At 39.7% G+C, this 27,223-nt stretch overlaps 1 protein-coding gene across 2 annotated transcripts; it reads right to left on the reverse strand.

The window, feature by feature from the left end:
* Positions 1-1,913: 1,913 nt before the first annotated feature.
* Positions 1,914-24,328, reverse strand: LOC114064925 (vitellogenin-2-like). Of its 2 annotated transcripts, XM_027898395.1 has the most exons (36): positions 24,257-24,328; positions 24,129-24,149; positions 23,872-24,023; positions 22,240-22,491; positions 21,506-21,667; positions 21,273-21,421; positions 20,527-20,677; positions 20,248-20,405; positions 19,988-20,153; positions 19,062-19,187; positions 18,493-18,711; positions 17,314-17,531; positions 17,059-17,156; positions 16,627-16,751; positions 16,415-16,516; positions 15,642-15,761; positions 15,369-15,558; positions 14,452-14,545; positions 14,146-14,331; positions 13,463-13,607; positions 13,121-13,343; positions 12,856-13,031; positions 11,859-12,470; positions 11,400-11,450; positions 10,430-10,519; positions 9,159-9,371; positions 8,922-9,064; positions 8,394-8,532; positions 7,746-7,881; positions 7,130-7,316; positions 6,713-6,804; positions 6,208-6,312; positions 5,532-5,629; positions 4,638-4,797; positions 3,076-3,237; positions 1,914-2,212 (listed from the first exon to the last, which is right to left on the reverse strand). In XM_027898395.1, the coding sequence occupies exons 1-36, from the start codon at positions 24,324-24,326 to the stop codon at positions 2,094-2,096; spliced, it is 5,610 nt and encodes a 1,869-aa protein (XP_027754196.1). In that variant the 5' UTR covers positions 24,327-24,328; the 3' UTR covers positions 1,914-2,093. The 2 variants fall into 2 exon arrangements, with proteins under 2 accessions (XP_027754196.1, XP_027754197.1); XM_027898396.1 differs by lacking the exon at positions 6,208-6,312.
* Between the last annotated feature and the right edge of the window lie 2,895 nt (positions 24,329-27,223).

Below are 27,223 nucleotides of genomic sequence, written 5' to 3' on the forward strand. Positions count from 1 at the left end.
TCCCCAAAATCCTCAGCACTGCAGCTTGTGGCTGCAGAACCTTACTCCATTCCACCCCATCCCTTACTTTGGACTGCAGATGCTACATTCCTGGCCACCCTGGCTGTGCTGCTGCCACAGTGCAGGATCATCTGTGCTTCTGCTTCAAGGACAGGTTAACCTGTGGACAAGGGCTTTGCCTTTAGGGATTTCTTCATAAAAATGAACCCTCTCATTTTCTAGGTAATTTTTTCAGTGCCTCAAGAACAATTTCAACTCCCAGCCTGTGCCCCTAGGCACTCACAACCCTTTCGTGCTAGGATTTCTCAGGAGGATATAACAGCAATTAAAAAGAGGGAGGGAAAAAACAAAAAACTCAGAAAATTATGAGTGACAAACAATTTGGCTGTCCCCACAACCTGCCCTGGACAGCATTTCCTTGGAGCTGTGCTCAGCTCCCTCCACAGTGGCAGGGCAAGAGAGGGGCAGAGGCTGCCTATGGGCTCCCTGCAGCCCCTCTTGAGGTGGATACCCACAGCCCACATCCCTCTGCAGTTCCAGGGGGACTCTGGCTGCCATGGTGCTTAGGCAATGCTCACCCATGGGTCTCCTGCTGGGCTCATCTCACCTGAATGCAGAGGCTGGAAGACGACAATCTCCCCAAAACTGTGCTCCAGCCTTGGCATGTTGGAAAGAAAGGAGGCCTGTGGGCTGCCCCCCTTGGAGCTGGGAGCGCATTCCACAGCCCCCCATGGAGCCCAGGTCTAGGGACCACATAAACCCCAAAATTTTGCTGGATTCAGCCCAGGTTACCTGAAAGTCTATGCTTCCTGTCACTGCTCCATGTAACTTTCAGGCAAGCAGCAAAACCACCAGTTCGTCACTTTACTGCTGCTGCTGGCCAGGGCCCAAAAACTGCCTGCTGCCTGCTCCCCATCACTTCGCAGAGCAGGTTACCATGGCAGTATTTAAACTGCAGAACTGTATATTTAGACTTTTCAACGTATTTCTTTTGGTACTAAGAACTTTACCTTTCTGAACTATAAAACTCATATCCAAACAATAAAACATCTATGCACATCCACTGAGTGTACCAAAGCTGCTGGAGAAAGCAAAAAATCCACAATTTTTACAGAATGTTTCCAAGTGTTTTCAAAAATACATTCACCCAGTGTTCATACTCAGCCTGCAAACACAGCCTCAGGGGCAAGCAGAAAACATCTTCCAGAGATCTGCTGGAATCCTTTGGACGCCGGTGCTCAGGTTAGACAAACATGTCCCTGACCATGCCCACACAGATCTCTGGCAGGTGGGAAGGAGGCAGAGCCCACCTACTGATGGTGGCCTCAGTGAGGACTCATGCTGGGCACAGTGGCTGGGGCATCTCACCCAAAGTGCAGAGTTCTGGCTCTGCTTCAGCCCCTTTGGCAGGTGGTGTGCTTGGGTGACACCATCCTCTCCTAGTCAAAGGCCCCTGTTTCACCCTAGCTTCTGCACCAGAAACATGCTCATGGCTCCCTCAGATCAGCCTTGCCCAGGGGCATGACATTCAGGCTTATTCTCTGACCCTGCTGCTCCCTGCAGCAGCACTGGCCCACCATGTAGCTATTGCAAAGCATGTCGGCTGCATCACTCCTGCAGGGAACGCATCACACAGAGGTGATTAGTTCCTGCTCCAGATGCACAGGATCCCAGCACCAGGCAAAAAAAAAACACTGGGGGAACAAGCAGAAGCCCGGTACCACAGCTACACAAGCCTTATTCTCTGTGGGGCCTGACACACACGTGTCTGATACACAGAAGATGGTCACGAACTGAAGACATCTTCAAAATGCAGGGTGAGGAGAACCTATGCAGATATCCTCTCTCCATGACCAGTGAAATAAGGAAGCCTTCATAATTTTTTCCAGGCATGAATTTATTATGAAATCAGTTATGGGCAATCAAAGTTTCTACAATAATAAAGTTTAATATTTTAAATTACTTGAGAAGATTCCACACATCCTCAAACACTTAATTTCGTGTCTCTATTATTCTTTTAGCTGAGGCTTTTTACACCATATAATAAAAACATGAAAGTGTTTCTGTTTTTTCCTATGCTGCAATGTACAGCTTCATGCACTGCAGTCTTCATCCTCACAAGAACATGCTATGTGTGCATCAACAGTGTCCTGCATATCCTCTGACTTCTGGTCAAACTTCATCTGTTTGTCTGTCAGGCTGGTAGCTGAATCTGATAGGGAACAAGAAATGAAAAGCAAACAGTACGTGTCAGAAGTAGTTCTGCTAGGTACCACGCACATTTACCATGCACTAGTCATTAATTACAGCAGACTTGTCCACTCCTCACTGACTTACATATTTGTATTTGTCTAAGTCACACAGAGATGTTCCAGGAAACTCACTTCATCAATAAGAGAGTTCTACCTTGAAAAGTACTACTTCTATGTAGAATTTTCTTATGATACATTTAGGAAAAGGTATTCTGGTCTTTAAGAAAAAAACAAACTTGGAAAACAGACATAATTCTGTGATCTATATAATCTATATCTACCTTATCTAATCTCTTATAAATTATGATATACAATAAAAACTATGTCCTCCTATATCACTGCACCTGTGTACAAGAATCCTGTCCACATCTGCCCTTTTAGTGCCTAAATCAGCTCAGTGAAATAAGATCACATCCTAAGGCAGTGATAAATAAAAAATGCAAGGCAAGGATCCCCGTTTCAGGGTGCTGCACATTATCATTTATGACTCAAACCTCGCAGGTTTTAGTACATAGTTTTTCAGCTGAATCACAGTGTTGACTGTGCTATTATCCTGCCCTTACCTTCAGAGCTTCAAGCACCATGAAGGGGAGTTTAGTTTAGATTTTAAGTTTTAATTTAGATTTTAAATTTACAATAGAAAATCTCTCTCACTGAAGGAATGTTTACATCTTAATAAAAAAAGTGTTTCAGTCAATAAGGCAGTAAGTCCATCCCTACCTGTGGCTGTTATTCATACTTTTCAAGTAAAATAACTGAGTCAAGTCATAATCTCTTTATACTTTTCTTCAGCTCCTATTCAGTAGGATTTCTATTGACTTACCAGCAGGGAGACAGTGGAAGCCAACATTGACTGGAGTAGTCTTGGTGGCAGAGCATCCTTTCATACAGCGCAGCACTGGCTCTGTGGAATAGCATTTGGACTCTACACCGGCAAGCTGAACTGTCTTCTCAAGCTTCACAAATGAGCGTCGCAGTTTGCAGACTGGAATACAGTTATAGTTGATAGTTTATGTGCTTACACTCAGAAGCTCCAGATCTCCCCAGAAGGACCCATCTGCCAACACTGACAATTTGCAAACAACTTCCCTCTCTGAAAATTGTACTTTGATCATAAATGAAGTTTTAGCGACTGATAAACCTTTCAAATTGGCTAACCAGATATGGAGTCATGGAAAGTTAATTTCAAATGCAATGGATCTGTTTCTAGATCAGGATGTAGAAACACAGTCTGATGTGCTTTCTAATAAATATTTTTCAAAGTGAACTGGCTTACTGAATAGCCATCAAACCACAGTTTAAAATGTTGAATATTCAGCAGCAGAACTAAAGGGGAGATTTCTGACCAAATAAAATTTATCACTAAAGAATTACATTATTACCACTGTGATTCAGACACAGAATTGCTAGAGAGAGAGAGTGCAAAAGTCATTGCTACCAGACAGTGATACTGACCTCATTTGGGATTCCCAGGATAAACAGTTACAAGTGAGAAGCTAAACAGACCACAGTTATTCTAACTATAAGTTTTATGCTCTAAAATTTTAGCACTTTCTGCTGTATGTTAAATGGAAACAGAGTATGTGGTCATTAGCAACCACAGGAATGTTATTGTGTACATGCATGTGGACTCCATATCCATGTAAAGCAAGTTTGATACCCAGTTTTCATGACAAAGGTATAGAAGAATAACAGTTAATGCACAGATAAACATGTACAAGGCATTTCCAGGAACTGAGGAAGTCCTTTCCACCAGGACAAGTCTCTACAAATGCCATGTTCCTATTCTCCTTGAGCACTATGGTATGACATTGCATCATAACCTCAGCCGAGAGCATCAGCACACCATAAGATCCTAATCTACTGAAACACTTAAAATACAGCTTTTGTGTTTCAAAAGTCCCTGGAACTGCTCATGTACTTGAATGCTTTACTTGACAGGTTGCACTGGTTCATAAATCATGTGGTCAGCCGTGGTAACAACTACTTATCCCCATTCTATTTTTTGATGGGTCAATTGTAGAAAATTGATGTCTGGAAAATGTTGTTGTGCTTAAATTAAAGCATTCTGTGTGAATTTACCCCCCCCCTTTTTTTTTTTCCCTGATCATCTTCTAAAAAACTTCAAAACTGAAACAAAGGTTTTGTTTCCAGTTGGTTATTTAGTTTCAACTAATTTGCATATTTTGGCTTGTTTAGCCTATGATTTCCTATTTCTTTCTCAACTGGCAGGTAATTTTAACACTTAATATATAACTTTATAATTTTTTTTTTAGTATGCTTTTTATTTCCAAAATGTATATAGATTTTAAAGTTTCTGAACAGATTCTGCATTTTCTAAACTACTGCAGTAGTATTATATTAAATTTATTAGAACTTGCATACCTCCTCTACAAGGCTTTTCTTCCAAAATCCAAGAGTGTCCAAAGCTCACTGCATTTTTAGCTATATATCCATTGGGCATCCGATATTCCTCTTCACATTCAGCATCATATTTTCCACATATTCCACACATTTTCCCTGCCATCCATAAAGCAACTTGAATCTTTGTGGGGAAAAAAAGTCAAAAGCACTTCAAGTTAAAAAAAAGTAATACCTACAGAGCAGATTTTTGCTATGTAGGTCCCTTCCAGTATGAGTTAATGCACATACATTTAAAATCTCCTTGGTAAGAATTCAAAAGGGTCTGACAGTCATATTCCAAACTCCTGGGGGGGTGGAACATCTGTAATTGCTACAGTCTTTAAAACTCACTGTGCCAATCTAGTATGTTATCAATGCTCTAGACTGTTAATATGCTGAAGCTTTTGTCTGGTGGATGTTTTGATAGTATAGGAGATAGACACAGTAGAGTTTACTAATCTCTTACATTCCTGTTTCATTTTTAGTGCAGACTTTAAAGTATTCATTTATTTAAAAAGAATGGGTGCACTTTTGCTGTTTTGAAGAATTATACAGTTGTAAGAAGAGATGAAAACCCATTTTTCTTGCAAAGGCACTGATGACTCAGCACATATATGCTCGCAGACCTGCCTCCCAAAGCACTCTGTACTGCAAGAACAAGGTATTTTTGTTTGTGAAGGATTCTCATTTCTTACACTGAGGAATAAAGATCAGGACTGTGCAATTCTGTAGCATCATCTTCCTCTTGGGGTTTTTTGGGCCCTGCTCACAGTTACCTTTGCCACTGTACACTCTTGCACTCGTACACTCATGAGATTTAAGGGAATCCTACGGAAATTTCTCAACACCCAAGCTTATGAAGAGGAAGAGTGATACCCTGAATGTGTATCCATCAAAGTACAATCTATCAATGCCATAGGCTGGGGCGAGAAGTACAAGTGCTTGATTTTCACTGTGGATCCACAGAGAAGCACCTAGAAGAAAAAAAAACACAAAGCAAAACAAAATCAAAACTAGACCAAACTGGGCCTCTTTAAGAAAGAAAAAAAGCAACTGTCATGTTTCTAAAATGTTTTTTTTTCTTCAAAATTCCTCAGTTGTTCTATTCAAGAAACAAAACACACAACAAAGCATCCTAGAAATGTTTGTATATAGAAAATAGGTGTCTGTAAAGGATTGGAAGAAAAATTTAACGATCATCGATTTGTTAATTTTTCTTTGGGTTATTAACATACTCATATTCATATCTAGAAATTATTTCAGAGCTGTCTATAGCATCTGTGTAGTTGTGCAGATAAACAAGGCCAAGAGCACACTATATCGGAGTATGGAAATACAGAGAACATCAAGACTGCCAATGGAGCCATTTCTAGCACAATTATCACTTCCTAAGTACATAACAAATAGGACAGAGCTCAGCACTGGCACACGTTAACCCAATTTCATCAAGATTTAGCCTGATTCATGTACTACAGCTCTATAGGCAGGGAATACCCACACTGTATATAGCCCCTGACTGCACAGCACAGGATGCAACAAGGTCTTCCTGTACCTTTCACAGAAAAACTATTCCTGCTCTGAGAGAACGAAGCAGGTGGTTTTACCAGCTCTTCATATCTATTCGTAGCAAATTTCAGAATGCAAGCCAACTTTATACCTACAAATCAAATTGGGAAAAAACACTGGCATACAAATCACCTGTGCCAAATTTTAGAAAAGCTCTATTTCAAAAAGTTTTAACCAAGCAAGATTTACAGCATAACCAAAAACCTCTCAAATTTGGAACTCCAGTAGGAGCTGCAGTGGTGTACAAAAAGCAGGGATTCTCATGTTAGTTATACCTTGCTTACTTTAGCCACTTCAAGAGCTTCACATGCTAATCAATCTTTCTAAAAGTTCCTATGCAAGTGAGTAAAATATGTGTTCCTAAATATTAACCTTAAAACCAAGGACACACTTATTAAATACAAAATTATAAAATCTGTTTCATTGACTCTCTTTCTTTCTTTCTCCTAAAACATATGTGGAAATTAAACAAGATATGCTGCATCACTTACCAGTAGATGTGTATGAAACATTTGTCATGGGGCTTTCAACTCCATCTACCAGCAGCTTCACCTGTCCATTTGCAGGATGCATATCAATTTCACTGTTAAGGAGAAGAGTGTTGATACCTTGTTTGTGCCCCATTCACACACATACAGTGGCACAGGCATTTTTCTGCTCACTAAATATCACTGGTCACAGCATAAACTTATTTCAGCCACTTAAATTACATCAGGGGTATTTTTGTCACCTATGATGCAGGACAACAGCATCAGCATCGCATTCAACAAACGTGGAAAGTAAACAAGGGGAATGCTGAAATCCCATGGGCTGCTAACGACTGCAGTGAAGCTCAGATAGAAGGTCCTCTCATGTTAAATGTGGGCGATGGTTCCTCATGCTCCCCGCATCTGGCAGGAGTTACTTACTGAATGCCAAGCTTGATATTGATTGCTTTCAGATTCACAGCTTCTTCAGCAGTCCTCATCATCACCAGGAACTTAAGGTCAGAGCTGCAGTCCTGAGCCAAGATGTGGTAGCAGTTTGCTGGCATAGTGTAGTTAAACTGAACTTCATTAAAGGTTGTGATCTTGTCGTAGGAAATTGAGCATTGAGCTGGTTAAAAAAATGCCAGTGAGTATTTGCTTTTCCATAAGAGAAAGCCATTAAGTCATGTTTTATTTTTAGTGCCAGATTATTTTGGTTTTATGTTTTTTTCACTATGTGATATTTTTGTATGGTTTACAGGGACTTTTGGCCACCAAGCATACATAAATTCTTAAAAAGGCATGGAAAATATACTCCTCTATCTAACAAAAAATAATTGCCATAAACTTTAAATGTTATCAATTCAAATAATTGGTATCTTGATCCCTGAAATGCTGATGATTTTTGTACTATATGTGCAATATTTTCTCCCAGTTGAACCATCCTCACTTTCTTACAGAACGTTTTCTAATTAACTGGAGATAAATAATGCCAAAAAAATTCAGAAGATGCTCAAGTTAATTGTGACACTAAGGTTGTCATGCTTCTGAGCCTAACCTTTCAAATTCTGGAGCACTGCAGAGGGAGCTTCAGCAAAGACATTCCAGATGGGGGGCTGCAGCTCTGAGGCTGGTATCCTCGGACCTACAGGAAGTGACAGGGGAAGCCTCATGGCTTTTTCGTAGAGGATAATCTGAAAAGGAATACGAAAGCACATTCAAAATACACCTGTGCCAACAAACAGCGAAGACTTTTCTCCTATTTGGAATTTGATTTCTATTTCTTCTACTTTGGTTGCAAAGACTTTATGTGAACACCACTCATCTGTCTCATTGCCCATGAGGTTTTTGCTTTTACCTAGTTTTCTCTCATGGTGTGAGAGAAATCATTCAGGTATTATTTGGGAGAGAATGAATTACTCCCTTTCAAAGGTGATGAGGTGAACACTTCAGGGCTACTACAGATGGAAACCCACGTAATTATGAGTACCCATGTCCCTCTCCATCAACAGAAACACCATATGAATATCCTTCTATGTAATATCAAAAGGTTGAAAATAAATGAAAGTTGTTTTCATCATTTGCACCCAAAGCGATGCTTATTTTATTTTTCTTTCTCAGAATCGACCCTCTGTAATTAAAGTGCAACAGTCACACTTTTCTACTAGGAATAAATAGAAGAGTGATAAAAATTTTTCATAATTACATCGGGAAGCTTGATAACAACATCACATGTCCTTGGAGAAGTTAGAGCCACAATCACCCTGGCTTGTCGAGAAGGATTCTTGTCTGTTTTTTCAGAGAACCCCAGCATAAATGCAGCCCCAGGGATGAACTTGTAAAACCTTCAAAAATTAAAATCAGAAAGACTTGGTGAAATGGAAAAGCAAAAAGTTGCACACATCCCAACCAGATTGTCTCACACCTCTGTGTAAGTAGCATGTTAGTCTTCAGGATCACTCATTAGGTCCTCACATCCACTGTCTGTTTTACTGTTCAGTGAAAGGAAGGATCTGTTCCTCAGTTTTTAGCAATTACATCCAGTATAAAGAGTTCCTGTACATTAAAATACGATGTAATCTCATGCAGCTTTTATGTCCAAAGGCAGTACTTGGACAGACCCGAGAATAAAACATTAGCCAGTATTTAAGCCACTAGAACCTCATGTGTGAATGCTGATTTTTCCCAGTTGACCAATATTGTGAATGAGTGTCACTAAGGATTAAAGCCTCACCATTCTGCTATAGATCTGACGCTGGAAGGAACTTTAGGCCACTCAAGTTTCACTTGTACAGCAGGGTGAGCAGCAAACCGCCCAGTTACCAGCTCAGTCGAAATCTTGTAGTCCTGGCAATTTCGTCCCCATTTCAAGTAAGCCTATAATGGACAGATAAATGATCCATTTTTTAATGCATGGACCATGATTTTCCTGTGATACATACAGCTGCATATAACTATTTTTGAGTCTTACCACTGCCTTGTGAGCATTGAGGACTGAAGCATCAGCACAGAGCTTCCACTTGCTTGAATCTGTGAGGTTTGACACAAATACCTGCATCCGGGGCCTGATTGAGTCAATAACAGCATATATCACGAGCTGGAGGCCTCTTATCTTCTTATCATTATGGATTCCATGAAGAAAAACAGCTAATACTGGCGTTTTAACATCTCCCAAAAACTTAGGCTAAGAAGAAGGGGGAGAAAGTATGCAAAGAATGTAACTATAAAAGAGTTACCATGTGGAACATTTGAGATGCAAGATTGATTGAGATGGAGAAATGAAAAATAAATAAATGAACCACAAATATATACCATCATATGTACCACAAATATATACATGCCTACAAAATCTCAGGCATATGTCTTTAATGTGCACGTGCCTCTGCATGCACAGATGGACTTTACCATTGTGTTTATATGATCCAAAATTTGTGCCATTTCCTCAGCTACAGCTTATACTGCAGAAATACCCATGGGATTAAAATACAGTAATGACTATATGAATTGGGCTTCATTGTTAATACCTAGCCTGTGAATAAAGGAAGGTGGTTCAATTTGAACACCATCAGCTGTCAGTTTTAGGCATCACTCATTGTCACAGTAATAACACCTCCCAGCTATGCTCATCCTGTTTATCTGTCTGGGTGGTCTGTTGGCTTTCACCTCACACTTTGGTTGTGAATTCTGTGGGGTGGACAGGTTTTGTGTTTGCACAGCAACCCAGCACAGAATATAATCCAAGTCATTGTCTTCAGCATGAAGAACCTCCTCCCTTGGAGCAGGACCTTAAGTGTGCTACGACCTTTGATACCTTCACTCCATTATTAGCAAACCTGCACATGTCTGACTGGGGGGTGGTGAGGAGTGCAGATGTCCCCTCTGGAGCACGCCTTTTGATGAGGCTACTCTGAGTTTCAGTTGCCACCACCAATGTCCTCACACTGGCATTGCAGCCCCTCAACCTCCCTCCTGGTTGCAGAACTCGCAAGATGAGTCTCTGCAGGCATCTGTCAAGTGGGATTCCCATGAGGGAAGGGTCCCAGTGCAAGTAAAAAGGCTCCTCACTGCAGAGGAATGTGTGTGTGGGAATTATGGTGCGCGTCTCACTCTTAACTGATACCTGAGACTTGAGAGGTTGGCATTTCTCCCTTCACATTAACTTAGATGTAGAATTACTGCAAGTGCATGGCCACATGCTATTCTTCCAAGCTACCAAAAACTCCTAAAAATGATGCAACAAACCTGGGAAGCAGCTCTAGATGAGGCACGACTGGATCTGATAGAAGAGTACAAGCTGTTAAGTTGGTCAGCTGGGAGTTCTGTTTTTGGGAACTGCAAGAAAAAATACAACATGCTTACCTCAAAAGCATGCTTGAAGAAATGCACTAGGCAGTGTTGAAGTGTCATGGCACTTGGTGTCGGTAAACTTGTGTTCCAACACTGAGCAGCTCGATGACTTGCAGTAGAGGTTTTGTCCTGCTTAGTACATGTGATCTAGCTCTGAAAAATCTTGTTTGCCCAAACATATCTGACCCCCCAGAAGAAACAAATAAGGAGCGTGTTTAGATGAGAATTCCCTGTGTGAAAAAACAATGGACCAAAGCAAGTCGAAAGAAACCAGCCTGTCAATTCAATATGAAAGACCAGAACTTCTGCAAGGGTCTTATCAACTAGAGGACACACTGAATGGACCTGACAACTCAATGGGAAGGATCATCTGAATGGACACACACAGTTGAAATTTTGCTTTTTAAGGAGCACTAATATCAAGTACACTGCTCCTGGCTGGCTCATTCTCCAGTAATAATCTGCTAAACCAAAACAAAATAAGGTATCCTCCTGTGTTTGTTCACATCATCATCCTGGTGTATATCAGCAGTGATTCCAACCCAGGAAACCAAATGACCAAAGACAGTCAAATGACCCAATCTTTTGATGGTAGGATCTTTGTTCCTCCAAAGTGTGCAACTCCAGTCCCTCATATTGCTTTGGTAGAGGCTTTTCGTCTCCTTTGCAGAGCCACAAATGGTGTCACGTGCACAACACAAAGAGGAACGTAGCTCTGTCTTTATGCATATCAGAAGAACCACCATGGCTCTAATGTTATCAGTACTGTAATTTTCCTCAAAAAAGATAACAAATTGCCTTTAAAGTTCTCCATTTGACTCATGACAGTTTCCATAATTCTTCTACTGAGGAAAGAAAAACTCACCTCTTGTCTATGTGCTGATTTAAAGCGGTACTGATAAATCTCATAAACTTCCTTTGAAAATGATAAAAACAAGAAGATTAAAAATCTCAGATGAAAAGAAATGCTGCCATTATATTGAAATTTGAGCACTGGAAATTAAATAATCCAATAATCATTCATACATATGTTTAGTCATAAGCACATAATGCAAGATGAATATATGGACAGTAAACTGTCCAAAAAAAAATGGTTCCCTGCCTATAACAAAAGTTTCAACAAACTTGTGGAAACTTTTGAGATGCTTTGAAGTAGTCACCTGAGCCAATGATTACAGATGTGTTCGCAGAATAAATTTTGCAATTTTATATTGCTAAAATTTACTTGGTCAACTCATAGTTTCATGATTTGTCATGCAAAACCAGTCACCATCAGGAATGTGATTCAGAAACATTAGCAGCATCAATTTACTGACAAAGTTACCCATATTTTTGAATATGTGCTGCTGCTGCTGCCGCCATCCCGATGTTCTGAATGATGCCCATGGCTGTAGCAGCTCAATGACTCGCTGCTGCTACTGCTGCTGCAATTCAGATGCCTTGAGTGATGCCCATGGCTATGATGACTGCTCCTGCTGCTGCTGCTGCTCCTGCTGCTGCTGCTGCTCCTGCTGCTGCTGCCGCTCCTGCTGCTGCTGCCGCTCCTGCTGCTGCTGCCGCTCCTGCTGCTGCTGCCGCTCCTGCTGCTGCTGCCCCTACTGCTGCTGCTGCCGCTCCTGCTGCTGCTGCCCCTACTGCTGCTGCTGCCCCTACTGCTGCTGCTGCCCCTACTGCTCCTGCTGCTCCTACTGCTGCTGCTGCTGCTCCTACTGCTTGTATCTTTGTTTCTTGCTTGCTTTTCTTGATCATTCTCATCTTCATCCACAGCCTTTTTGTGATCAGGAGAAACAGCAGATGACGAGGAAGAGGAGGCAGCTGAGGAGGCAGAAGATGAGCTGAAGGGACGTTTTGCATCAGGGTCTGTCCCAAGCTCTGTTAGCATGGTGTTTTCTTTCTTTGAAGGCTGCTTCTTCTGATGTCGTGTTTTATTTGCAACCTGCAAAAATAGTTCACAAAGTGCAAGAGAGAGGATACAGCTGGTTCCGTATTTACAAAGTAAAACTTTTAAGGATGTCAGACAAGCTTCTCATATCAGCCTTTCAAGAACAACCACCTCCCTGTCTCACTCACTAGAAGAATCTGCAGAACTCCCTTAGATCCATTCCGCCAAGTTGAAATCTAGCCCAGCACAGAAGACTTAGCTGGATGCACCCCAAGGGATCAACTCCCCCAGATGTAGCACTGACTGATAGGCTTAGCACTGGCACCTTTCAAATTAGGCCCATCCTTTCTTTCCCATGCTATCTTTCCACACTGAACTTCAAATTCTTGGCTTCATTTAGGGGAAAATATTTCCCACTCTCATTTTCAAAATCACTTGCCTTGAACACATTTTCAATGCCTAGAATCTTCTTCAGTTTAGCTCGAATGTCCTTATACAGAGATGGTTCATCCTCTTCCTTAGACTCCGAGTTTACCTCTTGAATTATTTTGGAAGCTGCTCTGGATCCTGCCTGAATCTCCAGCTGAATTTTGTCAATATCAGCATCTGTTTCAACTACACACCAATTTCACACGTTAGAAGGTTCACTGCTTCAAATAGCACTGAAAAACCTGAGATGACAAGGCTCATACTCAGCATTTTACCTGGGATCAAGACTATTTTAGCTTCATGTTCTCCAATTAATCTGTGCAAATATGTATTTTTTAGGAAACTGGCATCTCGTGACCTTCTGGAAAAGCAGAGCTGACAACCAAGATGATGCATTTTGACACAAATGTCTCGTGTATGGGTTTTTCTTCCTGTGACATGGCGGAGATCCTCTTGAGAGCTGTCAGCATGTTTCCTTGCCTTGCTGTCAGCTTCTTGCTGCATTAGAGATGAGTGTGTGAATATCACCAAGAGTATGTCATGGGTGAGAATAAATCTACAGATATGCATTACAGAGAGGGGAAATATTACTATATAAGCAAAAAGCAATAGGTTACCTTTGTGAAACCTTCACTGGAAGCTCTCTCTGATGGTTTGAAAGGTTCTTCCACAATATTTGATGAAGCATCCCCTGGGAGAATTGAAGTTCTCTTTTCAACACCTAGTTCTCCTATATTTCTTGATACAGCAAAAGCCTTATGTCTGTTGAGATACGTGCAAAAAATGGTGAATTATTTTGACCCCTTGTCTCTGGGTTAAATGAAATATGTCCCTGTCAGTATTATGAGACAGTACAGAGATCTGTCATTTGAATATAGGGATTATATATGAATTAATAAATATAAATATTATTGAAAACAAGTAAGAGTTCATGACAAATATAATTTCCTTATATCACATGAAGCTTTCAAAATCTGGATAAATTTAAATTTTAATATTTTGGAAATTAAAAAAAACATTCAAACATAAAAATTAAAATCCTTAAAGACAATAAAGTAATGAAAAAATAGTAAGAACACAAAATAATAAACAAATTAAAATAAAAATTTAACTGCTAAATAATTTAGGTATCTTTTGATTTTTAGCTCCCCCATTTTTCTTCCTTACACTTCATACCAAAGGTTCTGCTACATGGTGAAGAGTTACTCTGCCTATCTAGAAACCTCTGCAGGAGGTCAGTGACTGGTGAACTTTGTCAGATATCAGCAACACGAAATATTCTGAAGTAATGCTACCGTACCTTCCAACTACTATCTCAGTTTCCTCATGGCATGGATTTGTTTCAATCTTAATATTTTTCAGTTTCATGTCTATCTCAGTGTCAAACTTCATTGGCACTCTTGTCAGGACCTTGCCTTGAATTTCAACAGCATGTTGGAAGTATTCTGTGTTGACACCCATTGTTGCAACTGTCTGTACATATAAGCTGAAACAGAGTGAAGCTGTCAGATGCAAGAAAGGTGCTTTTTCTATATACATGTGACTCTGCCTTCTCTTAAAGTCTCCTTCATATGCAAAGTCTCCCATAAAAGGGAAACCTCCGTACCTTGGGTTTATGTCAGATTGAATCTGCACAGTGGATTCAAGCAACTGTGAGGGTCTAAAATCTCCAGTTAAAGGGGGAGTTATCTTTCCATCAACTGCAAATGCAAGAACAAAATTTAAACATGGTAATAGTGAAAGAAGGGGTTTGAACATAAGCGAATGACAGTTTTCAGTACAAGGTAATATTTTTGCCAGTACAACAAATAACGCTGGAAAACAAGGCAGACTTTGGGGTACATGAGATCTTTTATGAGTCTGAAAAATACTGAAAATATACAGAAAGATCATTAGGTAGACAAAGGTGCTGATGCAATGTATTTAAAATGGAAATAAAAATATACTAATAAAATGAAGACCTGACCCAAATTGAAAGTCTGATAATTAGTATAACACTAAAATTTCAGAAATGTGGGGAGTCAGAAGACAGAGTGGATGAAGGACAACCAGGCTAAACAACCCTCACTCTCTAATCTTTCCTCACATCAAGTGTGAACATCTTTCTTGTACTGTGGACACAAAACCGGACATCGTACTTCAGATGCAGCCTCAAATATGCTAAATAAAGGAAGCAAATCATTGTCATTCTAGCTTTACTCTTGCTTCTGCAGCCAGTGATGCAGTTGGCCTTCATCACCACAAGAGCACACTGCTGGTTTACTTTACCAGCTTGTGCTGGCCTTCTTGGCCCTTTTCTGCAAAGCTGCTTTCTCTCTGAGTGATGTCCAACCTATACAGTTGCAAGAGTTACTCCATCCCAGGTGTGAAGGACTTTGCATTGCCTTTGTCATATTTCATCACACTTCTGTCAGGCCATCCCCTCCAGTCTGTCAGGGTCCCCTCCCAGGGTGGCAGCCTGACCCTGCAGTGCAGCAACTGCTCCCACCACACACACAGCTGATCTCCCACTTCCCAACTCACTGCTGGCTGCTGCCCGGGCCAGAGCAGCAGTGTATGACCCATACTCCAGCGGCAGACCAGTGCAGGTAGAAACGATGTATCGCAGTTCTCCCAGCCACATAGGCTGTGTCCATTGCCCTGCAATGCCACTGCGGATTTGGCTGATGAGTCTCTTCAGCACTGTGTTCCTGTCAGCAGGTTCTAGCACAGTCTGCAATAAAACAGAGATCCAAGGTCAGGATATGAAAGTAAAGGGTGTAAAATATTGCAAAGAGAAGTAAGAGTTCCTCGTACCTTCACAGCCTGTTGTAGGACTTCCTTATTGATGTTGATGTAGGCCAGCTCTTGGCCAAAGAGTTTCAAGTAGGCTGATATCAAGGGGGTTTCTGTTGGTAGCTCCTTCCATCCCAACAGCTGGGGATCAGATAAAGAAACAAGCAAAGTTTCTTAATGCAACACTTCACGAATGGTAGTTCAGCAAGGTGACCAGAACCATCACTGTTCAAGCTGCCATTTTCCATTGAAAAATTTTTGATCATAAATAGCATGGTGGCACTAATTCAGACTTTCTCCTGCCATTGAGATGCCCATGAATAGGCTCCAATCTAGTGTTTGGTATTCCAATGCAATAACATTTACACAGAAGCTCTGGGCCACTAATACCACTGGTTTGAAAAAAAAAAAGCAAAAAATTAATCTTTTCTCTTCAAGACAAAGGTATATTCCTGTAAACTAGGTTAGATAGATGAAGGGAGGGAGTAGGAAGCCTGCCTGCCAGGCATGTGACACACCATGCTGCAATGCTTGCCACTTCCCTTGCCTCCCGTGCTCCTTTTGCAGCCGTCTGTGAGGTGGGGAGGAGGCAGAGCCTGAGCAAGAACTGGTAGAAGCTATTGTAGCTATGGCAGATGTTCCCTGCCATCCTATTGCATATCTCCCCTTCCCAGAAATACTTGAGCTGACTGCTAGGAGATTAATTTACCTTCTGAGACAGCCTCACTAGTACAAAAAGCCTCACTAAACACCCCTTTATATAACCCAAACGTTGCATTGCGGAAAATACCTACAGCTTTTCCAATCTCCTTTATCTTTTTGTATGCAGGATATTCAGCAAATGGGATATTTCGTTTCATGATGACGTCTGTGAGGCCTTCGACGCGGACACCAGCCTACCAAAACAGCATGAGAAGGAGCAGTCTGAAACATACTTACAGAGGTGACACTTAGTCATCGCTTTTAATTTTAATTTGTTTTATCATTGATGTAGGTAAATATTTACCTCCGCCAAATCAGCCACTGACCCTGCAGAATATGCCATCAGCTTGGAAATTATTGCTGATGGGAACATTGTTCCTGGGCTGTTCATAACAAAGACATCTCCAGCAGCACCGACTTTATAGTTATCTATGGTAGAAGTAAACAAAAGATATGTCTTTTTTCTAACCATTCTGCTTGTCATTCAAGATCATATTCCTGCAGATTTTTCCACTGATATATCATACACTGATATGTAAGATATATCATTACATAAATTCTGTTTAGTCAGATATTATTATATGGCTACTGATGCACTTTTTAACATGTGACCCTCATATTTAATTTAATTTCTCACTGAAATGGAGAATGCCTTATATCTCCAAAGGATTTAATATCTCTTAAGAATGGATTTTTGAAGTGAAGGTTTCCTGGTCCCTGAAACACTTTTACTCACCGAAGTAAGCACCAACACGTATCACCTTGCTGTACCGATAGCTCAGCCTGTCCAGTCTGGGGGCCAGCATCTTAAGGGCGATATTGCAAGCTGAAGATCTAAACAAAATGAGAAAGGTAATAATATCTAGAAATAAGCTGTAGCCCATCAGTATATAAACTGTCTTCAGTTATCAGCACATGCAGTGCTCACTAAAAAGAATGTAACAGAACTCATTTGCAGAAGATCACCTGCTTTGCTTCTGTCTCTACTCACATGTTGTATGTGTATGGCAACCTGCTTTTTGCCAAAGCCTTCATGTGGGTATACATGAAACTTGCCACTTGCAAATTGCTCTCCTTCATCACCACATTGGCTATCGCTGTTATTAAAGGAAGGGCAGGTCTTGTCTCAAAGATGACGGCACAAGCCATCATGCGCACCTCGGGGGGAAGTGACTGATCTGCAAGGATCTGGATAAGATATCCCTGCACCTGCAGAGAGAAAACAGTGTCTGGAATTACCAAATAATTGAGACAATTTTGCAACCTCAATCCACACCTAAGCCACAAGAAATGTGGGAGAGGGGGTCATTATCCCTGCAGAAAGGTTTCCTGATCTTTTTTACTGCATGGTTCCACATAATTTTATTAAGACAACTGAAGGGGCTGTGGTGGAAAGCACCAAGGAGAAGAGCTGGCACTGAATCTGAAATAAATGCCCATCTATCAGTTTATTGAGCCAAGTCACCACCATCAAAAAGGCATCAGCATTGCTTTGTGCATTACTGCCCTTCAAAGATTAGTGAATAACTTTGGAAGAAACAACTGTAAATGAAAAGATTCATTCTTTGGAGTAACTCCACTGAATAAGTGAGCATGCTTCACTAATTTAGACTAGTTTTAAAAGGGGAGCTTCATCAGTTTGCCAAAAACAGTCTGAGGAAATAGTTTCTCATGGAGGTCTTAAACCATGTGAAAGGCAGGAGTCTTGCCTACACTTACTGTGATAGCAGCTTCAGTAAGGAGTCAGTAGTGACTCATGCAACCTTAAGGAAAGGGTCTAAAAGAGGCAGAGCAATGCCGACATTTTGCCTAGGAGTTTAACAGAAAGTCTCTCTCTCTCTTCCTTACTACAGAGGCAGTTTAAATTATATGTCTGACTTTTAGGTGGCTAAATGTACACTAAATATAACTAGCACAGGACTTAATTGGTTATGACAGATGATGAAAGCAACACTGCTAGTATCCCTCTGGAAGCTTCCTACTGAATAATAATCATTATAGTTTAGCAGAAAATATCAGTTGAATATAAAATTGTAAAATATTGTTCTTAAAAATATATATATTTTTTAAACATGCTGAATCCACATACATGATAGCATTAAATTCATTACCCTTACAGTATACATTCTCTAATTCACTACGGAAAGAAAATCTACTAGATCCTACTCACAGTTTTGGAGTCTTTCCAAGCTATTTTTCTCAAGGCCATTATGGCATCAATCTGAATGTGGATAGGGATATCAGGAACACTGGATGAAAATATGGGAAGGAACTTCAAGATGCGCTTGATGCTGGCTGGATCTCCCATGTTTCCAATGCACTTCAGAGCTAATTTCATTTTGTCTTCACGGCCCCTGCTGATCGCTTCATCTGCCAGGTCATGGATGGGCTACACACAAAGCATAGTTCAATCTCCTCTTCCTAATGTATACAGATTGTCCACAGTGTTCCCCTTACCCACTGAAAACCCTATCACAATAAAGCAACTGGTTTTAATAAAATCACTCAGTGGTGACTTCTCTCAGGATTTTACCTTTGCAACAAGAAAACTTTGTTTTCAATGCTGAAGCAGTATCTACATTAATAAAACAATTAATTGCCTTGGTTCTGAAGGAGACCTATGAAATGTGCATGTGTATGCCCAATTGCCATTTTTATACTGTATCTTAAAAAAATTAAACTAATAAAATAAGCAGTACTAAGCTATTAAAAACAAAAAACTGACAAAAAGCCACCCACCTGGAGAGCTTCTTTAGGACAAGCTGAGGTCTGAGAACAGTATCTATTGACCACAGAGCTGTATCCCAAGGTGGCAACTTGTTGAAGCATGGGACTTTTCTGGATTCGAGAACTGGTCACTAAATCCTATGAGGAAAAAAAAAATATTTTATTGTTTAATACAGTGCTTCACAAACCTTTCAGAGCAGGAAAATCATTCAGATCTGAGGACATCAAATCCAGAATGATTATTGTTGCATCCAAACAAATTAGCTTGTAGACATTTTGTTTGGAAGCTTCACTTTGGAGCTCACACAGCCCCTCAGCTGAACATAACTCTCAAAACACAAAGATTATGGATAGACATCACTGTATAAATGGAATATCCTTAGAAAAATGCACAACTCAATTATACTAACGATGCATTCTCATACCCTCTTTTCCTCTTTAAGAAGAAGAATATTGACTAGACAGCAAAAATCCTGTTCAGAATAAGTGATTCATTATAGTGCCAACATATCTGATGCTTGCACAAATACTTTCACTTGCAGCACTTTCCAGTTCATAGGGATAGTTCACAATTAAAAGAGCTGTCCAAGTGACATATCACACCAATCACCATTTGTTTCAGAAGTAAGAGATTGAAGTGGACCAAGTTTTGTCTGTAGAAGGCATGTCATGTGATCCCAGCAAACTACAATGGGATTTATTTTCAAAAGTACTTGTAAGAGAAGGGCTTTATGTTAATGTGGAGAAATGAAGACAGAGGACTGAACTTTCCTCTCGTATAAACGTAATGCCAAAAGAAATTCACAGGTCAACATTTGCACAGAATTAGTATATAAGAGAGGAGAATCCAGTCTCTACTGTACTTAATAACCAAATGATTTCATCGATTGTCATTCCTTTTGTTATCAGACAGGAAAGATTCACATAGATCTACTCACTGCTGCTATTGTAACAGTGTGTTCATCAACCTCTGTTAAATGGAGAGCAAAGGAAACACTTAAAAGAGCCTGAAGGTAGTTAAGGTCATCATTGCGAATTCTGCTCTTAATGAATTTGAGTGCTTCTGTGGTGCCTGTTCCAGAGACTGCACTCAGCAGCCATCGCCTGCAAGTAGAGGCAAAAAAAAAATAATCCTTCATTTTTGCTCTCAATTCTCCAAAATCAAAAACGTTTCTTATAAGCTGATACAATGAAATACCTATAGCGGGGTTTATCTGAACACTGTCTCCAGATAGACTCAAGTGTATCAGCACTTGCTATCCGGCAGAGCTGGACAAGTTCCAGGAATCGGTATGGAAGATCATCATGGAAATCTTGTTGGTTATTCAGGACTATGTGTTGCAGTATTTCGACTATCTGTTATAAAACACAAGAGAGAGGGCTTACATAATTATATTATTTAGAATTTATGATGATTATTATTTTATTTTTATTATTATTATTAGGAAATCAGTTTGAAGGTCTAAAAATACTCTACCCGTTGCTCAGGGTTTTTTATCTTGATTAGCTGCAATGGCATCTGTGGCAGTTCGGCTGGGAACTGGTAACGCAGGCCTCCATAGCTTTGCATGGAAAGGTCTGGGGAGCTGCCCCGTTCACTTCTCACTTCAAGCAAGGTGAGTTGTTGTCTGTTGAGAGACAAGTGCCATGGGAGAAAGGCATTAGCTCTCTTCATCCACCTGCCTTGACTATTTGTTTCTTCAGTGATACTGTGATACTATCAGTTTTACTCCTTAATTATTTTTCTTATCACAATAAAGTCTTTTGCTAATGAATAAAGCCTTCTTTCTGAAACAAAATGGTATTAGGGTTATCTACAACGAAATTGCTTCCAAGGAGAAGTGAAATTTCCATCTTCTGAATGAGAGCTACCGACTCTGTAATGAATGATCTTATTTCTACGTGCACTGTCTTCCTCCTGACACTATCAATTAGCCCTTTTTCAGGACAAGCTGAACAGTCAAATTGCATTCTTATGGTACGAGCAAGAAAAACAGCTTTTCTCCTTTTCTTCCATGTAGTTGTAGTGCCAGCTTGATCATAGTACAAATAAAGAACAGTTGGCTGAACTGTAAGGACTGTGGAAACCCCAACAGTGAGTACTCAGACCTTTATCCAACTCCTATGGAGCTCAATTCTCATTTCACTTCAGTTGGAAGAGAAAGGGAGTGATAGAACCTATAATTATTCTCACTCTATGAAACAAGCCTGTGTTCTACCTACCTTGCTTCCATGACAGCAACACCAGTGGGTTCACTGAATGGTGAGAACTGATACACCTGCTGAGACACCACTTCTGTGATCAGGGTACCACTGTCTGACTGCTTCAGTTTGTAGGAGAAAGCTGCAGTCCCTTTTATGGGCCTTTCTTTCTGTAGGAGGACAGAGTACAAAGAGCAAATGGGTACAGAATGGCCGTGCCTGTAACTAGGAAGATTTTTTCATGTCTCACGTACCATCATGTCAACAGGACAAGGATAAATGTAAGCCATTCCAACACTCTTCACCACTTTTTCCTGGCAGTTATTTTGGTCTACGGTTTTGGTAACAGAGACTCGGCTGTTCTTCCTGTCTTCCTGGATGATGTACCTTGTATGGCAGACACCTCCAATTCCAGCCTGGCAGATGAACACAGATAATGAGACTTCCCAATTATAACTGTGTGAGAAGAAGTTTTACTGAATGAAGACTCTGAAGAACAGAGGGTTAGTACCTACTGAATAGTCTTAATTATGTTTTGAAAGCTGTTGCCATTACACACAATTATTCCTATTGCACTAAAATATCGGCCCATGAACAATACTCAGTCAGGGGATGGAGTTTAAAATAAAAAAGTAATTAATTAATATCAACAATTAACAAATAAAATGGATCGAGTTGTATGAGGGAAGCATATAACAAATAAATTCACAGCTAATAATTCTTTTTTCTCCAAAGGACTGCATGTTAAGACTTAAAGACAGACGTCTTAGAAAAAATTCAGCACAGATAATTTGTTCAATGCATATGCACACATGTTCCTCTATATGAATGAAAATCATCATTTTCGTGCTACATTCGAAACATTCGAAAGTAGCTGTAAATAAACAGAAACTCAAAGGAAGAATAATTAAAGAGAACATAAATAAATAAATTAATAAATAAAACACAACCTTTCAATAAAGTAGTTTTAGAATGGAAAAAAACAAACCTCTTGCAATTCATACACATTCTGCGACTTTTTAATGGTTATCTGTATCATGTTCAGTATTCCTCTCACTATGTTAATGCAAGTCTTGGGACAGTCTTCTGGGCCATAAATGTTTCCAACCCGTCCACTATTGTATTCAAACTTGAAGGGTTGGGTAAAGCATGAGGAAACCGTCTGGGTGATTTTGGAGGATCGAGTGAATGGGTCTCTGGGCCAGATGCCATTGTATTCCTCGAATTGTGGAGGGCGGATCTGGGAAGAAATTCAGAAAAGACACTTAGGAGAATAAAATTCCTTTGATACTAAATATGCAAATGGATTGGAAGAAATTAACATAACCTCTAGTGAGATTCTCTTTCCTTCTAAATGTAGGCTTCGTAAGTCATACAGAAGTTTATTCTTTTGTCTCTTCCTCACACTATTGTAAAACCAGTGCAAAACTTGGGGGCTCAGCACTGTTATTTTATCTTACAGACACAGACAACATATTGTTATTATGTTTCAGGGACATTTCAACTTTTTACTTGCATTTACTTTATAGTGAAAAAGGATGATTAAAAATGCGATTAAAAATGCAATTAAAAAAATTCAAATAAAAATCTCCCTTTTTTCAGCCTTAAAATAAATATTTTGCTTTAGGTAAAATTTAACATTTAAAAAGTTTATATCATGTCCCCATCCAGTTTTTCTTTTACCAAATGAGTCACTATATTTGATTTGTATTACTGAATTGCTTAAATCAACCCAAATATTTTAATAATGAACAATATATTTATACACACTGAGGTAGAAGGTAAATAAGAAGCAGTTTCAATAACTTGGGCAAAGTTACTGCCAGTTTTGGTGCCTCAGAGCACAACCTAGTGCACACACATAAAAATTTCAGGATAAAGACTGTAGTGTGAAATGCAACACCTAGCCAATAATTTTGAGAGATCTACAGTTCAACTACAATCAGTGAGAGCTCTGTCACAGAATTCAATGCCTGAAAAAGAAGTTCTGATTTTAAATTGAATTAAACAGATAAAAGTATTCTTCCAAAACATATCCATTTTGAATGAATCAGCTTGTATCACTGCTGATGTCAGCAAGGCATGATTTCACACATCCCCATCTTTTACTGCACTATTCAAACACTAAACATTATTACATACTCCTTTTTGATTACTTTCATTTTTTTACTTTTATCACATATCACTTTTTATCTTATCTTTAGTTCTTATAGCATTTTAAGTCTATGTTTATCAGTTGCCTTCATGACAATGATTTTATACACCCAAGTCCTGGCTTCTCACAGGAGCTGGAAATGTGTGCTGAGACTAGAATCAAATCTTAAACTCTGAGCAGGCTTAAATGTCTTGAGTTAGAAATAGCCATTTTCTAATAGAACCCCTGGCAACTGTATTTCTGATACAAAGTCTCGAAGAACACCTGCTACAAACAACTTCCACAATAAAAACCAGTGTCTCCTCACTTCTGAAACTGTAGCTTGCAAATCATTCTCTGACATCTACAGTGGTAAGTCTCCAGTTGTGTTTCCTGCAGCCTTCCTACACACCAGATTAGCCAGGTACAATTACAACCGTGATTTTAGTTTACGTTGCATGGCACATTTGAAAGAAGGCACAGTACCTTGAGGAGGCAAGTGTTTTCTGACAGCCCACTGATCTCTACTTTGCTGCTCAGGCGCACGCCAGCTTTGGCTAAATTCTTTTCTTGAAGCCCATTCAACATCCAGCCTTCATAACTGTACAAGTAGCTCTTTCCACTACTGAATCCAGGGTCTGTGGGAAATAATAGCCATTTTGACAATACTTGCAAGCATGTTCTAATCAATAGAAATAACAGTAAAGTCACAGGGAAAAGGTTATAGAAGGAAATTTACTTACCAAAGTCAAACTTCTGGCTACCTGCAAAAAGAGATGAAAAAGCAAATAAGTAACGTTCAATCTAGATCCAATCGCTGTCAGAGAATTGAAAGAAATTTTGGGAAAGATGAAGAGATATGTAGCCTTACCTACAAGGGTGAGCGCTAGTACAAATATGATTCCCCTCATAGTGAAGGTGAATGAGGCTCTGCCAGACATGGTGAGACTTTTATGGAAGAAAGTTCAAGAACACGTGGCTGCATTCTGCTGAATTCTCAAGTTCTTTATCAGTTTATGTAAACACTTTCCTTTTTGCAATCATAGTTTCTCTTCAGATGGAATAATGAAAGTCAAGTCATACCTTGGCATCTCACTGATTATCTCATAAGCCCTTTGCAGAACTGTTTAAAAGCCTCTACTTATCCTAATAAGTTTTACTAGGTCATTTACAATGAATTTACAGTAAACACATTACTTAATTCCTAGGTTGTGTCACAGCTGTCTGCTTGTATTTGGTCTGCTGCAGATTAGCTTGATTTTGCCCAGGTTATGCTGACCTGGCATGTGACCCAAACTGACATCTAGATGATAGCGGCCCAATTAACGGAGTCAGTATCACAGAACACATTAACAACGTTCTTCCTCTTCCCTCGGCGTTGGTTTACAGACACCCCCCTTCCCCCCTCCCCTCCCGCCCCCCCTTCCACTGGACAGGAGATGAGGACAGATAGCCCCTTGCTATTATATTCCTCTGTGCACCAAAACACATTTAACATTCTACTGAAAACCCCTATATATGGAGTGCATATATTCATTTAAACAAATGAGAGGACCAGTATGCCCTTTCAGCTCTGGTCACACTGACCAGGAATATTTTTTAAATGAACAAAGATTTCATAAGCCGTCAGTAAATATTTTACCTTTCAAGGTAAAATGACAGCCAAATCTGCACAGTTAAAAGCCACAGAGACTCCTCCCAGCAAAGCAGGGGGAATGGGAGTGCAGATCAGTTAGAACTTTGCATTTCCTAAGGAGCTAAACACAAAATGCAGCCAAAGTACCTGAATTGATATAGGCTGGCAGCCAGCTTCATCATCAATTTACAGTGACAACCCAGGGCACACTCACAGAAGTGTTCTGTTCTAGAAACATCAGGGCCATGGAGGAAAGCAGAGGTGCGCAAAACACACTTGGCCTTTTTGACTATGGTAATAGATTGATAATCACAGAAAGGGAAGAATGAGTCTGGTCAATCCCCCAAATAAGTTCCACAGTCTCCCAAAGTGAGCTGGGTGGCATCCGGATCAACAAAAAAAGGTGTGAAAAATGCATAGACTTCTAAGTTGGAGGATGTTTCCAGGCGAGTAAATTCAGGCAATACAATAAACTGTGGGCTTTAAGTCACACAAAACCCGTGAGTCCAATTAAAAATCACATCTATGACATACTGGATAATCAGACACTTTATTTCTGCTCCCACCTTACCTGTGGTTTTAAGGTTAACCATAGGAGCAAGTGTTATAGCAAACACCACTTAACCAACCAGAAATGAACATTTGTTTTCTATTTTAGCAGTTTCTACAGTTTCCCATTAGCAACTGCTGTTACCGGGATGTCAGTTCCAAAAGTCTTGACTTTTTCAAACAGATTCCATGTGGGATGTAAATGGGTTGCATGACCTCTATTTCAGGAACTGGCACCCACCTCAATGCAGAAGACTGTGTTTGAGGGGTGAGGGGTAGACACTAGCAAGAAATGTCTCCTTTTTCATGACTATCAATCTATAATGTTCAAGGGAACAAGCATGTTTTATGCCACAGGTGACGAGCTTTTCATTACAAAGGGCGCAAGCTCTTTCAAATAGTTATAATTAATTTTTTATTGTTAAACATTTCTTCAAAACAAAGTTACCTGTTATGAATTCCACTGGACTCAAAACTTGAATAAGGGAACATGAACATTGTGTCAGTATGAAAAATATAACAAAATATATACCAGGGGATTTTATTTTTTTGTTGCAGTGCAACTTCACAGGGCATAGTTAACAATAGAGATCAGATGTTTTGTTTGAAAGCAATAAATAAATAATCTGATAATTTAAACACTTCAGATCAGTTTTTCTATCCAACTATATCAAACTTTAGTACCTTGTCATCTACTTCTCTTGCAAATCAGATGGGGGCAGTGGAAGGGAAAAATCTAAAACCAAGATGTCTTTGCAAAAGCCTTCACACACAAAAGCTTTGTGATAACTGCAAATTAAAAAAAAAAAAAAAAAAGGCAGCATAAGTAATAACTAAGTTGCTAATTCAATATATACAGCAAAGCCATTACCCTGCATATATTTCAATTGTCCTTTCAAGAATAATGTTTGCATTGATACTATCTAAATATATCAGTTACCTTGACGTGGTTGAAGTGTACACAGAATGAGCCCTGAACAAAAAGCTAAGAAATGATTTTTTTTTTTTTGTATACACATAGCAATATTTTTATCCTGCTGCAAGTCTGCAGAATTTGGTGGAGGTAATTCTTCAAATTAGGAAGAGGCTGTTTTGTAGGGAGAAAGTTCTCTTAAGAAAAATTTTCATTTATTAGTTTCTTCACTATACAGTCTATATTGCAAAAGCTACACTGTGTCATCCTTAACCATTGCAGATGAAGGAGAAAAAAATTATCAGTTCTAATATAATCCTGGAAAGTAAGTTCTCATACCTAATCAGACTAATATTTATGGTAAAAGCACTCCCATCATAGACTGAAAAAGCAGTAATATTATATTTAAAGACTTTTATGAAACAAAACACCACAGTTTTAGGTAACAACTCATCCTTTCAATATCATGCATAGGTAGCTAACAATAGCTGTATGGTAATCAGTCACTGGTAGTCTGTATTTCTTGTTCCTTAGATAGGGCACTTGTTCTATTACCTCAAATATACAGCTGTGTGAAGTGACACCTGTACCACATTCCTGCAAGAAGCCTCTCCTTCTGTTCTTCAACAGTCTCTGAGTAAGATCCTGCAGTTGTTTCCAACACCATGAAGTACTACACTGTCACCATCTGTGGCAGTCATACCACTATTAGCAGGAGCTTCAGATTTAAAAGCTTTTCA

This window comes from Empidonax traillii, unplaced genomic scaffold (assembly GCF_003031625.1).
Source record: "Empidonax traillii isolate 1590-97213 ecotype Southwest subspecies unplaced genomic scaffold, ASM303162v1 scaffold594:size396842, whole genome shotgun sequence".
Lineage (NCBI taxonomy): Eukaryota > Metazoa > Chordata > Aves > Passeriformes > Tyrannidae > Empidonax > Empidonax traillii.